At 45.4% G+C, this 16,097-nt stretch overlaps 1 protein-coding gene and 1 long non-coding RNA gene across 2 annotated transcripts in view; one reads left to right on the top strand and one right to left on the bottom strand.

Annotated features, from left to right (window-relative positions):
- Positions 1–16,097, bottom strand: part of LOC135323334 (uncharacterized) — a 669,673-nt gene that overhangs the window by 652,495 nt on the left and 1,081 nt on the right. The window lies entirely within an intron of this gene.
- LMCD1 (LIM and cysteine rich domains 1) overlaps positions 7,156–16,097 on the top strand; it is a 55,391-nt gene continuing 46,449 nt past the window's right edge. Inside the window, exon 1 of the mRNA XM_010984980.3 lies at positions 7,156–7,321. Coding sequence (XP_010983282.1) covers positions 7,280–7,321 — 42 coding nt within the window. The 5' untranslated portion in view covers positions 7,156–7,279. The remainder of the gene's footprint in view (positions 7,322–16,097) is intronic.

Below are 16,097 nucleotides of genomic sequence, written 5' to 3'. Positions count from 1 at the left end.
GAACGTAAGGAGACTAAACACACCTACCTCTGAACTCCCACTGGAGCGTCTCGCCGGCTGAACCAGGACGGAAAACAGCAAAGGAACCGCGCGTGGAGAACGCCGGTCAGCCTCCCAGGCCGAGCTGGAAGCGGCGGAAAGAGGGGCTCCGGAGGGGGCCACGGGATCCCCAGCGGCCGGGAGTCTCGCCTCTCCACCTTCGTCGTCCAGGCTAAGCCCTTGCTCTGGAGCCAGGCGTCTTCTGAGCGATTCCAGGTGAAAGTGGCTCCCAACTAGCTATGAGGCTTAAGCCGCTCCCATTCACACAGCAGAGCTTCATTTTCTCATCTGCCAATGGGGCTAACAACACCCGGGGTCGTTTTAAGCTTAACCTCGTGAGGTACTGACGGCACGGAGAAAACACCAGCGTCGCGTTCTCGTCCCTCCTGCTCCGCAGACGCGCGCCCGTGCGCGCCCGTGCGCGCACGCGCGCGCACGCACGCACGCACGCACATGCCCGCACACACTGGGGATGGGCAGGCTGACTACAGCAGGAAACAGTACACCTATGGAAATTAAGTGTGGCTGTGGTTCAGTCCTTCAGGACCGTAACTCAAACCATCTCCTTGATGAGCGTAAATGCTGCTTTAATAAAGCGTACACTCAACGCGTGTAACATATTGTTCCAGGAAGCTTTAAGAATTGAGGGGAGAAGTAATTCTTTTAAAACGAGGTACCAAACGTCTTCACCCCAAGAAGGAGCGGAGAATTAGATCTTTTAAACAGATCCAAGAATGATGAGAATGATAGTATGTTGGTTTTCGATACATTGTGGGATAAATTACCATGAATTTAGCAACTTGGTACTCATTTATCATTCTGCCATGTGGCTATTGGCAGAATTCATTTCATTACAGATGAAGAACTTGGGGCAGCTCACTCCTCTTAAGGCCAGCAGGACTGAGGTGGACGTTTCCTCTGTCTCTGACTTCTAGATCCTTGTGTGAAGGGATCACCTGCTTATGACAGGCCCACTCAGGATACTCTCCCTTTTGATTAACCTATTAGAGACCTTAATTACACCTGCAAAACGCCTTAACTTTTGTCGTAAGACCCAATATAATCATGGGAGTGGAATCTCACCCCCTTTACCACATTTTGTTGGTTAGAAGCAAGTTAAAGGTACTGCCCACACTCATGGGGAAAGGATTATACAAGGGCCTGGGTCATTGGGCAGCATCTTAGAATTCTGCCCAGTACATATACTTACAGACGACCGTGTGGATATGCTTTGTAAGGCAAGAGGAATAAAGATCATCCTCCCCACTTTTCAGGGACTCTTAAATACATTGCCCAAATCACTGAGCTTGCTCCACAGTGGGTGAAAACACACACGGAGACTTCTGGGTCTAAATCTAGTGTCCTTTCCACTCCCTTGTCAACCTGGCAAAGAAGGGAATGGTTCCATCTCACCATCAGGTGGGAAATGTATCTGATGTCCAGAGCAAATTGATCACTTGCTCCCAGTAAATAGGGATAACTTTGAGTTGTGAATGGTGATGGCCAGGCACACCATCCTAGCAGAGCTAGAATCAAAATGCAGGGCCCTGGACTCCTGACCCAGTGCTCCTTCACAACGGGCAGATCTCCTAGTATCTTTCACTGTCCCTATCAGAAACAGGCTATAAAGCAGGAGAGTAGAATAGCTGGGTCCAAGAATCATGTTTTGTTTTTAACCCAGATGTTTTGGCCTTATAGGCAAAGCCTTTCTTGATCTAGGAGGCTATCCAAAAATCTGGAGAAAATTAGATAGTTATTCTAAAATTAAAGTTACTGTAAGAATGGCAGGAAAGAAACCAAAAAATTCAAGTTGTGAACAATTCACATATATAGGGTACAAATGATGGTCCAAGCTGATACAAATTAAAATACATTATGTGGTTCATGGTATATTTACATCAATTAATACACGTTAAAATATACTATATGATTCATGGATTATTTATAGCTACCTATGCTTAAGTGTTTTAATGAACACAATATGTTAAGAAAAAATCATAATCAAATAGAAGTCATCACTTACGTTTACATATTAAAATAACTAAGCCACACTTGCTACATTGTAGCAGTAAAAACATCATCTTTGTGGGCCATGAGTATTGGGGGCTTTCTAAAGTGTCTGGCAAGAAACTAAAAGATCTGGTTACAGGTTTTGCTTGGCCTCTTTCTAGGTCACTTTTCCTTCCCAGTGAAGAGCTTAAAACACATGGTAGAGCAGACACTTCATTATGGGTTCCCAGCCCCTCGGTCTCACTGTCTGTTAGTTACCAACTGGGGTTCTATTAGAACCTCTTGGGTGTCCTCGCTGTGAGTTAACTAGTAGATCAGATACTGCCACTCCCCTGCTTAAAGCTCTCTATAACTGCACTGTCCAGTGTGGTAGCCACTGGCCGCACATGGTTATCAAGCATTTGCAAGGTGGCTGACCTCAGCAGAGATGTCTTGAAAGTATAAAACATACACCAGGTTTCAAAGATGTAGCACAAAAATAAAAAATGTAAAATACCTCAGTAATGTTTTATATATATCACAGGTGGATATGACACCATTTTGGATATATTGCATTAAATACAATATAAGTTATTTACCTGTTTTTTTTTTACCTTTTTAAATGTGACTATTAGAAAACTTTAAGTGATATATGTGGCTCACATTATATCTCAATGGGAAAGTACTGATCTATAGCTTCCCACTGTTCTCGGGAAACAATTTAAACTCCCGGGAATGTAGTTTGGTGCAGCCATTATGGAAAACTGTATGGAGATTCCTCAAAAAACTAAAAATAGATTTACTATATGATCCAGCAATCCCCCTTCTGGGTATATATCTGGAGGGAACTCTAATGTGAAAAGATACATGCACCCCAGTGTTCACAGCAGCACTCTATACAATAGCCAGGACATGGAAACAACCTAAATGTCCATCAGCAGATGACTGGATAAAGAAGTTGTGGTATATTTATACAATGGAATATTACTCTGCCATAAAAAAGAATAAAATAATGCCATTTGCAGCAACATGGATGGATCTAGAGATTGTCATTCTAAGTGAAGTAAGCCAGAAAGAGAAAGAAAAATACCATGTGAAATCACTTATATGTAGAATCTTAAAAAAAAAAAAAAAGGACACTACAAACTCATTTATAAAACAGAAACAGACTCGCAGACTTAGTAAACAATCTTACAGTTACCAGGGGAAGGGGGTGGGAGAGGATAAATTTGGGACTTTGGGATTTACAAATTTTAGCCACTATATATAAAAATAGATTTTAAAAAGTTTTTTTTGTATAGCACAGGGAACTATGTTCAATATCTTGTAATAACCTTTTAATGAAAAAAATATGAAAATGAATATATGTATGTATATACATGACTGGGACACTGTGCTGTACACCAGAGATTGACATATTGCAATTGACTGTACTTCAATAAAAAAAAATTTTTTAATGAAAAAAATAAACTCCTTATCAGCATCCAATGTGATCTGGTCCCCACCAAATCTTCCTCTCAGGTCTCCTCACAAATTCTCCCTCTTCACCCTCTAATCACAATGACCCTATGATCCCTTAGACACAGCAAGCCCATGCCCACCTTAGGGCCTGTGCACTCATGACTCCATCCTTCTGGAATGTTCTTTCCATGTCAACTCTACTCATAGTTGACTCATTCTCCCTCTTCAGCTTTCAGCTCACACACATCACCTCCTCAGTCATACCTTCTTGGACCACCTGATCTCAAGGGACCACCCATCCAGGGACTCCCTCCTCCATTTGTTTCCTCTGGGACACTCACTGCCATCCCTGTTACCTTACCTAATGATCTGTTCACCTGTTCAATGCCAGCTTCTCCCCAGTGGAATGGAAGCTGCGTCAGGACAGGAATTTTCACATCTTATTCTATGTCGTATCTTCAGCTCAGCACCTCACCCATCGTATTTCTCAGCTCAGTGTTTGTTGAATCCATGAATCAACAGTGAAAAGAGCATGAAACAGACAGTCAAAAATCCCAGGTGTGACAAACCCAGCAACCATGTTGACAGCACCACCATTTTGCTCCGAGGTGCTTACTCTTGTAATCAATCCTCGACAGTCATTACAGGAGGCAGTGTAATAACTGAAAGGACACAGTCTGGACTTAGAAGCCCTGAGTATGAATTTCATCCCTGCCACTTGCTGGAATGTGACCTTGGATGGAGCCCTTGACTGTCTCAAGTCTCCGTTTTCTTCCAGAGGAATAATTAGAATTATTATGGAATAATTAGACTTATACCATGGTTGTCTTGAAGTTCAAGTAAGATAAGAGCTTGTCAACCAAACATTCCCAGTGGTATTTATCAGAACAAGACACTCTTGAAGGGGAAGGAGTCTTTTATTTACCAAGGTGTCTCCAGCACCCTACACAGGGCATGGCTTACACCAGGTGCCCCAAAAGTGCTTGATGGATAAATGAAGCTTCTCATAAGCCCCAGCACCACAGAGCAATGAACCTTGGGAACATCAGATCTCTCTACTGTTCCAACCTGGAAAAGATGCCCCATTTGCTTCTAAAGAGAAGCAAAAGGACCCCAGAGATGGAGTGAGGCTGAGGTGTGATGGGCCAGATTTCCTCTATTTTCCAGAAGAATCCCAAATGATAACAGTCTGTCTAAGTGTCTAGCCAAAACCATGACTTTAGGTCCCCTGGAACATGTGGCTTGACAGTAGGGTTTCAAGATCAGAGTGAGCATCCTCAGCTGCAGAGAGATCAAGCTTTCTGCTCACGAAAGTTCATTTCCAGAAGGGAGAGATGAGGGCATCCAAGCAATGGCTTCTGATTCTCACATCCTGAGAAAAAGCCACAATATCTGCCTCCTTAATTGAAACTAGGGACAGGGGAGAAAATAAGAGGGGAAGGGGGTCTCATATGGAGCGAAACTGTGTTAAAGCTAATAAAATGAGAATTATTCCACGGAACAATAATTTCTCAAGATGGGGCAGAGAGGCTGGCTTTGGGAGTGGGAAATGACTTCACTGGGAAGGCTTCTGCCTGGTTTGCAAGGGATAAAGCTTGCCTTTGTTACTCTCCTGGCTTCTGTTCCCAGAGCTCTGAAGTATAAAGGCTTCTGGCAGGGTATCCCAGGTCAGCACTATTGTTCTAGGATTTGCTACTGAAAGGGCTATTCACGTGGAAACCTCTCCCAGGCCAGGCTTCTGTTGGCCACCGTTTGTTTACACACTGGTTTAACAGGCAGCCCACCTAGGAAGTTTGGACAAACCAGACCAGTTGGGCATTGCGCCATCTCTCCTAGTCCCACCTTGCCAGCTCACTACTGATGAAGGTCCAGAGCCCAGTCTCCACTCCTTTTACAAATGTGTTCTAAGCATCCATCACATGCTAGGTGTTGAGACTATAGCTGGGGGTAACCAAGACAAACATCAATTATAGCAGAAATCCATGAAAGAAGAAAAAGACCTTTCCTCGTCTTGGAAAAGAGGAGCCACAAACAGAAAGCCCTTTCCAGGAATATGAAAAAGGAACCACAATTTGGGATCACTGGTCAAGATTCAGGATCCCTGGAGAAGACAATGTGTTAAGAACCAAAGTGGAGGAGGCTTGAATAGGGAAAATGTCTCCAGTGAGAGAAAAAGCCCTAGAATGTGATCTGCACCTCCCTTGTCCTCCCAAATCAGTCCCAAAATACAGTCATGTTGTACTTTGAGACCACCCTTCAGTCTCCCTGCAACCCAGTTTTATTTTAGCCCACGTGAGCCCTGATTTCTGGCAGAGGACACCGCCAGCGTGAGTTACAGGATGAAAACCTCATGACAGACAGTGTATTCTCCTGTCTGAAGAAGGTGGAAAGGGGCTGTGTTTATTCCTCTATCCAGGCAGGGAAAATGGCTCTGGGAACCCAGATCTGTGAAACTGGCTTAAGAGAGATATGTGGATTTATAGACAGACAACATGATGGCATAGCAAGGGAAGACCTGGCCGATTTTGCCTTACAGAGAAATTGTAATGTTAGATGTTGCAAAAGACTTCATCCCAAGGATGTGAGAAATCCACAGATGGAACCTTACCTGTCTGGACCTGCATGACATAATTTATGTAAAAAAAAAAAAAGAATTTCCTAGTTTCTGGCTTGTCATCTGTGTCACTTCTCCCCAGATGAGGAGTTCTCACGCTCACTCTCTCACGTTAGGGTCTGGCTGAAGAGTTCAGCTTTGGACCAGTTACCTTCTTAATCCTATGTCCTCAACCACAAAATGGGAGTGAACATTGTCATTATCCTGGTAATAATAACAGCAGCTGAGATAATGATGAGAAAAAGTGACTACAGGAGTGAAGATGAACATCTTGGTATTTATACAATCAAGACAGTGTTCTCTTCCTCACTGAATGGGGAGGGTTTATACTAAAGCAAGTTATAAAAAGCTGATTAATACTTTACAAACACTTGAAACGAATATGTGTGTATATATATGTATATGTATGTGTATGTGTATATATGTATATGTGTGTATATATATATATGACTGGGACATTGTGCTGCACACCAGAAATTGACACATTGTAACTGTACTTCAATTTTAAAAAATTACAAACACTAGGTTAAAAAAAAAAAACTCCCTGGAAGCTCACCTCTTCTCTGGTGATTGTAAAGTTTGCCCAGGTTTGGGGAAAGCTAGCCAGCTGAGTCGACGCTGCTGCATAGCACCTGCCTCCCCCTCCCCTCGCACCCCTCTACGACAAGGCAGAAAGGTGGGCAGGGGAACACAGTTCAGCACTTATTTTTGGACCCAGCTCACTAAAAATACCCGAGCCTTCCTGTTTGATCACTCTCCCTTTTGACCTGAACGGATCGCGGGGCCCCGCGGCCCGCCCCACCCTCTGCCCCGTTGTCCTTTAAAGGAGAAGGGCGTGGAGACGGATTCCTGCCGCTCAGGGACAGATGTGCGCCGCCCGGGCAGGCAGGGGCCGCGGCCGCACTGACGTCAGGGCAGCGCTCTCTCCGACCACCCGAAGGGAGGGGGGAAGCCGCGCGCTGGGATTGGCCGGCCAAGTGCGAGCGCCGGCGCGGATTGGCTGGCGAGGTTTTAGAGGGAGTCCCGCTCTCCAATTAAAGGGCCCGTCTGCGCTGTGTTGCGCGCAGAGCTCCCCCTGGGCCCGCGATCTTGGCCATTCAGCCACCGCTGTCCCCGCTGCGCGCCCTCGCGCCTCTGCCTAAGAAGCCAGGCGCTGTTTCTCCACCGCGGAAGAGGATGGCAAAGGTGGCCAAGGACCTCAACCCGGGAGTTCAGAAGGTGAGCTGAGATCTGTCTGTATTTACCCCGATTCTTTCTTTTCCCGTTTCCCTCGCCAATGGGTTTGCGGAGACTTACCTAGAAGTAAGGAGAAGGAAATGCATTACATTCCAAGACTTCATAGAAAATAGAATCCTTGGGAATACATGTTTAAGATAACAGGCGCACACCCCAAATCTGACTCTTAAAAGCCATTGTGGAAAGTATTTGCAAAGGATCTTAGTTCTTTGGTGATGCGAATTAGAATTTAAATCAGGTAAAACTTTTTCTTAAATGGTAATTCTCTGGTCCTTAGGGAAAAGCCCTACCTTCCCCTTCCTGTGATTGAGGTGAAGGTTTGAGGAGGGGGAATATTTACTCACAAGGAATTTCCCCTTTTGCTGTCATCCTGGTGTTCTGTGTTATTCACACACAAAGAAACCAGTTTCTTTAGTTGGTGATGTTGGCAGGGGCAGCAGTTCCAGCACACGGGAACTAATTTCTGTCCCCGGGGTCTGCACGTTTCCCTTTCAAGAAGGGCTGGCGGAGAGCCCAGAAGGTCACGGGTGAATTGCTGCCAGAGGGGCCTGCAGCTGTGCCTGTAGCTCCAGCCCCTCCGGTTACTTACCTGAATGCAGTTGGGAGAGGCCACAGGCTGGAGGCTTATAGGACATGTGAGCTGGAAGGAAGCCCAGAGACCGCCTCGGCCGATGGAGAAACTGAGGCCCAGGGTCACAGAGACTTGGTTCCAGCAGGCAGCAGAGACTAAGGAAAGCCTTAAGCATCAAAACCCTGGTCCTGCCACTTTTTAGCTGCATCACGATAACTAAGTTATGTTTCTGAGCCTCAGTTTCCTTGTCTCCCATGGGGGATGACAGGCCCCGCTTCCCTCACCGCAACAGTAACAGTGATGGTACACAGTGGGGTAATCTCCCAGAGCAGTCATTGTTAAACTCTGATTTCAGGAAATTTGGTCTTGTAGGGCAAAGTCCCCCTTAGGCATCTGCCATTAGCTGGGGGGATTGGAATGTGAGAAAAACAAACAAAAACATACCTATGTCAGAATCAAAATTAAAATTAGGATGCAAGCCAACCACTTAGAAGGGCAGGATTCATGCATCTGATTTACAGCTGGGCCACTGCATGGCTGACCTGCGCCAGACACCCACACACAGAGTCCATCAGACCCTTCTAAATATGTACACCAAGGCGGACTTCATCAGTACATCTCAGGAATGTACCTGCCCCCTTGGATTTGTCAGACTATTTGCAGAATCAAGTCAGCTCTCTTTCTTTGGAATTCTTGCAACACCTTAGATATTGGTAAGATACCTATTAATTTCTGCATAGTAGTAAGTCCTGCACATACTGCTCTGATTTCCCTACCCATCTTTCTAAAGTCCTTGAGAACAAACCTTTCTGGCTTATCTCTGTTCCAATGCTGCATGCCATACACAGCAGGACTCAACCGACTACCAGTTAACCACATAAGACCATAGTGTCCACGGACATACATTGTGTGTGTTGTTGTTTTTTAATTTGTGGTAGCACTGGTGTATTTGTGTGTCTGAACTGCCTCCCCAGATTCAGCTGAGGTCAAAGAGTTTAGAGCTAAAGGGGCAGAGGCTCACTGTCCTCTGGAAAGTCAGATGATTCGGTGTGGTTTTACTACAGGCTGGTTGATGGTTAATGTGTGAAGGGAGACAGGGTACATGGACCATCCCCCTCCTCCTCAGCACCAGCCCAGGCCACCCCTTGGGAGGAAGTCTTGTTTTTATTTGCCTTTGCATGGGAGAGAGTGATTGTCCTGATTAGAGGTGGAACAAGGTCTCCTTCTTGTCACCCCCTAGTGCCAACTTCCTTGGCCTGCAAAGGGTTTATTTTCCATTTAGCTCCAATTACAGGCTTAGAGTAAGCATGTGGTGGGTGGAGATGAAAGGGCGGTTATTTTTTTACCCCTTGGGACTGTGACAATCAATCGGGAGGAGGATCACCACTTGTAAACTCACCAATGTCTTCAACTCAAAAAGTCAAGGGGAGGGAAGGGAGTCGGGGGAGGGGGGACTCTCCTTGCTGAGCTGTACAGCAGTGATGAGACACTGTGTCTTATCAACTGCATGCTGAAAATCTTTTATTGCCTGTTTACTTTTTAAATCTGCAACAGTGGGGGGTTTTCTAACACTGGGCTCCAGGATGCATTATCACAGTTCGGCATTTTGAAACCATTTCCTAGGCTCTTAGCGCTGCAAGGGACCTATTTACAAAATGAGAAATAATTTAAAATGGCATACAAGCTGTCACCACTGCCCTGCCCCCAAGGGGAGGGGGGCTGTTGTGGGAATCCCTAGCAGCTGGAAAGTCATAAAAAGGTCTTCGAGAGAGAACATAAAATCCCCAACCTGGAGCAGCCTTTGAGATCATCTATCCAATTTCAGGCAGACCAGGGGAACTCGCCATGGGTCACATCTATAGTTAGTGGCAGGGCAGAGAAGCACTTCCCTCCCTCCTCTCATTTGTGCTGAGTTGAATGTTCTCATTGGCTGCCCAGGAGCCATCACTTGTCTTTTGACTGGGAAAGAGAAGTTCCCCTCACATGGAGAGTTCCTTGAGAATGATGAACTAGCCAACATTCCGTGGTAACAAACAGCCTGGAAGGCCAAATGTCATTTCTCTTGGTGGAATCAACCACCGTTGTGGATGTGTTCTGCTCCTGTTGATTAAGTGCCCAGGATTCTTGTCACGAGATCTGGGTTCAAATCTCAGCTCCACCACTTTCACTGTGTGCTCTTAGGCAAGCTGATTAACTTCTAAGCCTGTGTCCTCGGCCAAAAACTGGGGAGACAGTAGCAGCATCTCCCTCCCAAGGGGTCTATGATCATCAAATGAGATGATTTATACAAAAGGCTCAGCCCATGAGCTCAAATGGACTTAGCCATTGTTACTGTCGGTGGTGGTTGTGTTTCAGTGGATGTGTGAAGGCTGAAAGGGTTCTTTAGGTGAATGAAGGATACACCTGTCTTCTTCAGATGACTGTCCCATCTAAGGAGCAGCTAGTTTTCATTTGGTTGAACGAAAACTAGCGGCACAGCCTTGGTAAACTAGAACCGACCGGTGATCATGTCTTCATTTGAGACCAACAGATACAAAATCTGCTCACATCACAGAGATTCCCAGTCATTGCGCATTTCATGCTGGAGTCAGGGAATGATAGGCCTGGAAGGGGGAGTTGGAGCTCCTTTCACCTTGTAGTTAAGGAAACGGAGGCCCAGAGGGGTCAAGCCCCTTCTCGGAGGGTGCTGAGAAGCTGTACTGGAGCCCATTCGGCTCTGCAAGAATATAGACCCTGTGGCTGCCAAAGAGCCATTTGCAGGAATTTGGAAAGGACTAGAACAAAGAGATCTGAGAGCATGTTCACTGTTGACTGTGCGTCTGCCAGTGGACTGGGTCCAAAGGGTTCTATTTCTCACTCCTCAGGACAATGTCGGAGAAGCATGAAATGAGGGCTCTTTTAAGTGCGTTGCCAGGGTCAGTTGGGCGTCTCCCTCCACCCTTCTCCACATCACATCCCTCTCGGCTTTCCTGTCCTCCAGCTCCGCCCTCCCCTATGTACTCAGCCCTTCCTGCCTTCACCTCCAGTTCCTGCAGCGTGCAAAACCGCTGGCATGCCGCCCAGGCGAGCCGATCCAACATCAACACGGCTCCTCGAGAATTGTCCTTGGCTCCCTCAATCTTAGAAATATATTAAGCTGTCACTTAAAGACCTTAATAGCCAAGCCGTTGGAGACATGCCCATAGGTGTATAAGCAACTTGGCCCAAAAGACAGCCATATTTAAAAAGAAAGAAGGAAGGAGAGAAGGAGAGAGAGAGAAAGAGGGAGAAAGAGGGAGAAGGAGGGAGAAGGAGGGAGAAGGAGGGAGAAAGAGAGAGAGAGAGAGAGAGAGCGAGAGAGAGAGAGAGAGAAAGAAAGAAAGAAAGAAAGAAAGAAAGAAAGAAAGAAAGAAAGAAAGAAAGAAAGAAAGGAAGAAAGGAAGAAAAAGAAAGAGAAAGAAAGAAATTATCCAAGTCCTTAAAGGATCTCCAAAAACAGATAATGAAACCATTACTTTGTAAATAGTAGATACTTGTCATACTGTGCAATGGGTCTGAACATGTGGGGTTGGGGTTGACAACTGACTTTCAATGCCTCTGCCACCTTGGTGGTGGGACACAGGGAAAAGCTGTATCACAGATCATCTCTAGGCTTCATCCTAAGCCATCTCAGCTCCAAGAACTTCTCCTGGCCCAGGGCTAACCAACCCTTCTACAAGTAGGACAGTGGAAAACGACTTTGGTATTCCCCTCTGAAGACCCCAGAGTCTGATCTCCTCTCCATGTTAACTGACCAAAGGTGACAAGGGAGAAAAAGAATAGGCTGAATTCAGCAAAGGCTGGGGACCGGGAAGGAGGGACAGATGCTCACATGTGCGTCTTCCTTTCCCTCTCCGGCCACTTCCGGTGAGAATGAGGTAAAGAGCAGAGCAATCAGGGAGTAGTTCCTTGTGTAACCCACTAGAGTGAACCTGACTCCAGGGGAGGTATTTGATTTGACTTTGGGAAGGAGAATCTTTCTTTCTTTCTTTCCAACTTTCACATTCAAAATAGTGTGCGTATAATACAGCGGAAATCTGTCACGATGAGCACAGACCTTGGGAGTTCTTATCTCCCCAGTGTTCATCCAACGCCATTTAAATATGTATCGCAAGAAAAGTTTTCTGACAAGGGATCAAGTCATGACAGCAACTGCAGGCACTTACTAGTGACTTTGGATAGGTCATTTTTTTCTAGGAAGTGGCCAACTTTGGGTGAGAACTGGACTTCCTTCTCCCTACAGTCCACTGACCTTTCCTGGACATCAAGCTGTCTCTCAAATAACAAATGATTATGGAAAAGTGGGCCTAAAATTCTATTCCACTGAAAGCAGAAGTGTGGAGAGACAGCTGCTGCCTTCCTTTGGAAACATCCCCCTCTTCCCCTTCATTTGCTAATAGGAAGAGGATTTGGCTGGCAGCTGCCCCCATCTCACCAGGTGCAGGACCACCAGCCACTTCTATAGGAATCCCTCGAGATCGTACCATTTCCTTAACTTGACATGGAACATTCGGGGTCTCCTGAATCCATTCTCAGAGCTTCTCACATATCAGTGGCACGGATCTGCAGAAGCTCCAGGAATGCATTCTATGAAGCTTTTATAGAAAGAGAGAAACTAGAATTTGGGTCTCCTATGTGCACTAAGACTCTTTTAGCAGCCAAAACTTATATTTGGTATATAAGCCTAAATATTTGTTGGGGAGATTCAATTGTGTTTTCACAAAAACATAAACAATAATACAACTATCAAGCTTTATAGACTCCCAAATCAACCCTTTGCTCATGGTCTGCTCTTTTATATGAGAAGCAAACCCTTTTCCATGTTTTCTCAGAAACGACCTGTTGGTCTTACTTTTATCATCCATTCAGACTCTTGCGCCCTAAGGACTGCAGGAAGACCCTGTTCTCTGTTATGACAGTTTGGGGGACAGGCAAAAGAAAGGAAGGGAAAGGCATCTTTTGAGTACACTCAGGGTGCTTGATGTTTTCACACATCTTATCTCATTTAGCCTTTAAGACCACTGTGCAAAAATATTCATGTCCTTTTTTACACATGAGTAAATGAAGACTCAGAGTTGAAATGACCAAGATCATAAGATGACAGGTTAAGAACGCAAACCCAATCTTCTCTGATTCCAAAACTAAAGCTCTTCCACTATAGAGAGGAATAAGAAGGCTTTCGTCAGAAGCAGAATTCTGATGGAGAGGGACTAGGATTATTATTTCAGAGAGAGAGAGGCTAGGATTATTACTGCAAGCTTCACACAAAAGCGAAGGTCTTCCTACACGTTGACAGTGCAATTCAAGAATTGCCCAGCATTTGCCAAATGTTATCAGGCATCTGTATTTCTCTAGTATTTCTTGGCCATAACCAGGTCTGTATTGTCACCCACAGTAAGTCAAAGCCAGTTCCCAGGTATAGAAGAGGGGCTTTCCAGATTTCTCCATTCCTGGTTCTCTAGAAGACAGATAGAACTCTCTTAGGAGGAGGCTAGTAGAGAGACAATCTAAGGAATTATACAGTATTATCCAGAAATTACTGAAGAAGCAATGACACTTGACCAAAAAAAAAAAAAATCTTAGCGATTCAAGTTCTAGAGCTTCCAGGACATTCTATCCTGGGGATTAGCTTGGCCTCTGGAATGTGTATCTCTACATGCCTGGTCTACCCAATAACATGTGAATCAGGACCAAGCAAAACACAGCCCAAGCCCCCACCAGGACATGCTTTAAAAGGAAATAAGATTGCAGAGGGAGAAGAAACCCAAGGCTCTGTTTGGCAGGTCATTCTTGTGAAGGACAAAGTTAGCGCTGGAGTCCAGCCCCCAGTGACTGTTTCAAATCCACATGATTTGTTTATAGATTGATATATTTTTTTGTTCCTCCTCCTGTTTTAAAGCATTGGATCCTTTGTAAAATTAATCTTTGGAGAAAAATGTGAAGGAATGATTATATAGAAGAGCTGAGAAAAATCTTGTCATCTGCTTGGTCAATCCCTTCAAGGTGCAGCCGGGCCATGGGGGGAAAATATCATATCCAAAATTTACCTGTGAGGGATGCAATGACTCGTGGCATCTTTTAAGAATGAAAGGGGAAAGGGTGTCTTCTCTATTCCATCACCTCCATGCCCAGAGTACCCTGGTTTCATGTCACACTCATACCTTCAAAGTTCAGAAGGTCAGGTGAACATTTTAGCTGTGGACTTAGCTCTGGACACATGGTTTCAGGGTCATTTTGAGGAGGGGTTAAACACACAACCCTGGCAAGCATGGAGATCCAGATGTGACTTGTAGTTCTGCCATTGTCTGGGTCTGCAGCCTTTGCCAAGTTGCTTATTCCCTCTGGACCTCTAGTTCTTCATTTAAGAAAGAGAGTTTATGAGAGGTCTATATTTAGGCAACAGTTTAATGAGATAAAAAGCATGTAAAGTGCCTGAATGCATAATAAGAGCCCCAAATAACATTTCCCTCTGCTGTTACTGTTACCCCCTCTCAGCAGCACAGTGCAGAAACCCCATAGGTAGTTAAGGGCTAGAACGTGGAGGACCAAAGTTCAGCTTTCTGATGTCACATGTGGCTTCTAAGAGATCAGATTGCAGGACCTTCTCTTTGTAGCTAAACTTAGACCTGGCCATAAACAGACTCAGGTCACATCATCTGCGGAATCATGACAATGGTAACAATTTGCCTTGGGTGTCTGGTTGCCACACTTCTGAAGAGCAGCCCTCCCCTTAGTTGAAACCGTTTGCTGGCCCCAGCTGTGTGATTTTACATGGCCACTTACCCTCACCAAGCCTCAGATGTCTTGCTTACAAGGCAGGGTCACAGTCCGTCATTTCTTCATTTAGCAACCATTATGTGCCAGTCACTGTGCTAAGTGCTCAAGACGAGACAATGAATAAGAAAGTTTTGGTCCCTGCCTCATAAACTTGAGTCCAGTAGAATGTGCTTTATATGGAGGTAGGAGAAAAATCAAATAATGTCAGTGTTCTATCATTCTGTGTGTTCCTTGACCTCCTCCATCACACACATACACGCACTCACACCCTTCTTTCTCCCCCTTTGCCATCTGCCTTCAGATTTCCCAGCACTGCCCACATTTGAGCCACTCCCAGCCCCAGTCATCTCTACAGTGTAACAGTGGGATGAGTATGACAATTCTGCTCCCAGCTGTTGCATTTTTAAACAGGGCATTGAGTGAAGAGAAGTCTGAGGCAAGAGGGCTACTGGCAGCAGTTCTCAGGTACCACTGGTAAGCAGTGGCCCCTACAGCCCCCTTGTAGACATGTGGTGATAGACCAGTTGTCTGTCTGAGAAGCAGCTCAACAACCCAGACTCTGTCCTCCACGGTGTTGGTGTCAGGGGCACCGTCGGGCAGGAGCATGGGATAAGAGCTCTTGGCTGATGAATGCCCCCCTAAGAAAGCTGCCTTAAGAAGACAGCATCTATTTGGGCTGTATGACTAAGAGGTATTTCCAGGTACTGATTCACGAGGCTGACCACCAAGGTGACTGACCCGACTAAGCCTCTGGCTGGAAGAGGTGGAGGGAAAGTGGAGCCCAGACCTGCGCTCATCCTGGAGGAGCGCCACCCACCTACTGAGACAAACCTGAGCTCCCCACCCCAGCTTTGGCCCTGTGGCCAGCAGTGTCCTTGTTAAGCGATCCAGCTTCAATGTGGGGAAGGGACAGACTGGGGACTTCTTATTTTAGAGGAAGTCTCAGAGGGAGATTTTTTTTGCATCTTGTTAGTAGATAGAGGAGAGGTTTTTAATCAGGGATCTGTGGATAGAATTGAGGGTATCAAGGAACATAAGTGAGGAAAAGCATTGTATCCGTATACACCCAACCTCTAACTGAAAGGTAACATTTCCTTCCATCATGAATGAAGGCAAAAGCCCTGGCAGTTTAGCGGCCCCTGTGCCTCATTTTTATAAAATCAAATAAAGCTACTGTATATGACTTTTACATTAGACAAAGGTAACTGGGTGTAGGTCCCACGCCCTTCATACCGATAGAAATCTGGTATTTTCATATCCTATTACAACCGAGAGAGATGACCTGCGTACGGCTCACACTTCTCCCTGTTCTGAAATAACAGTAATTAAGTCCATGGCTGGATCTTGTTAATTAACTTAACAAAGGCACATATGTTACTAAATTGCAGATTT

Source organism: Camelus dromedarius, chromosome 17 (genome assembly GCF_036321535.1).
Source record: "Camelus dromedarius isolate mCamDro1 chromosome 17, mCamDro1.pat, whole genome shotgun sequence".
NCBI classification, from domain to species: domain Eukaryota; kingdom Metazoa; phylum Chordata; class Mammalia; order Artiodactyla; family Camelidae; genus Camelus; species Camelus dromedarius.
Note: the sequence above shows the minus strand (reverse complement) of the source record. Positions and strands in the feature narration are given on the sequence as shown.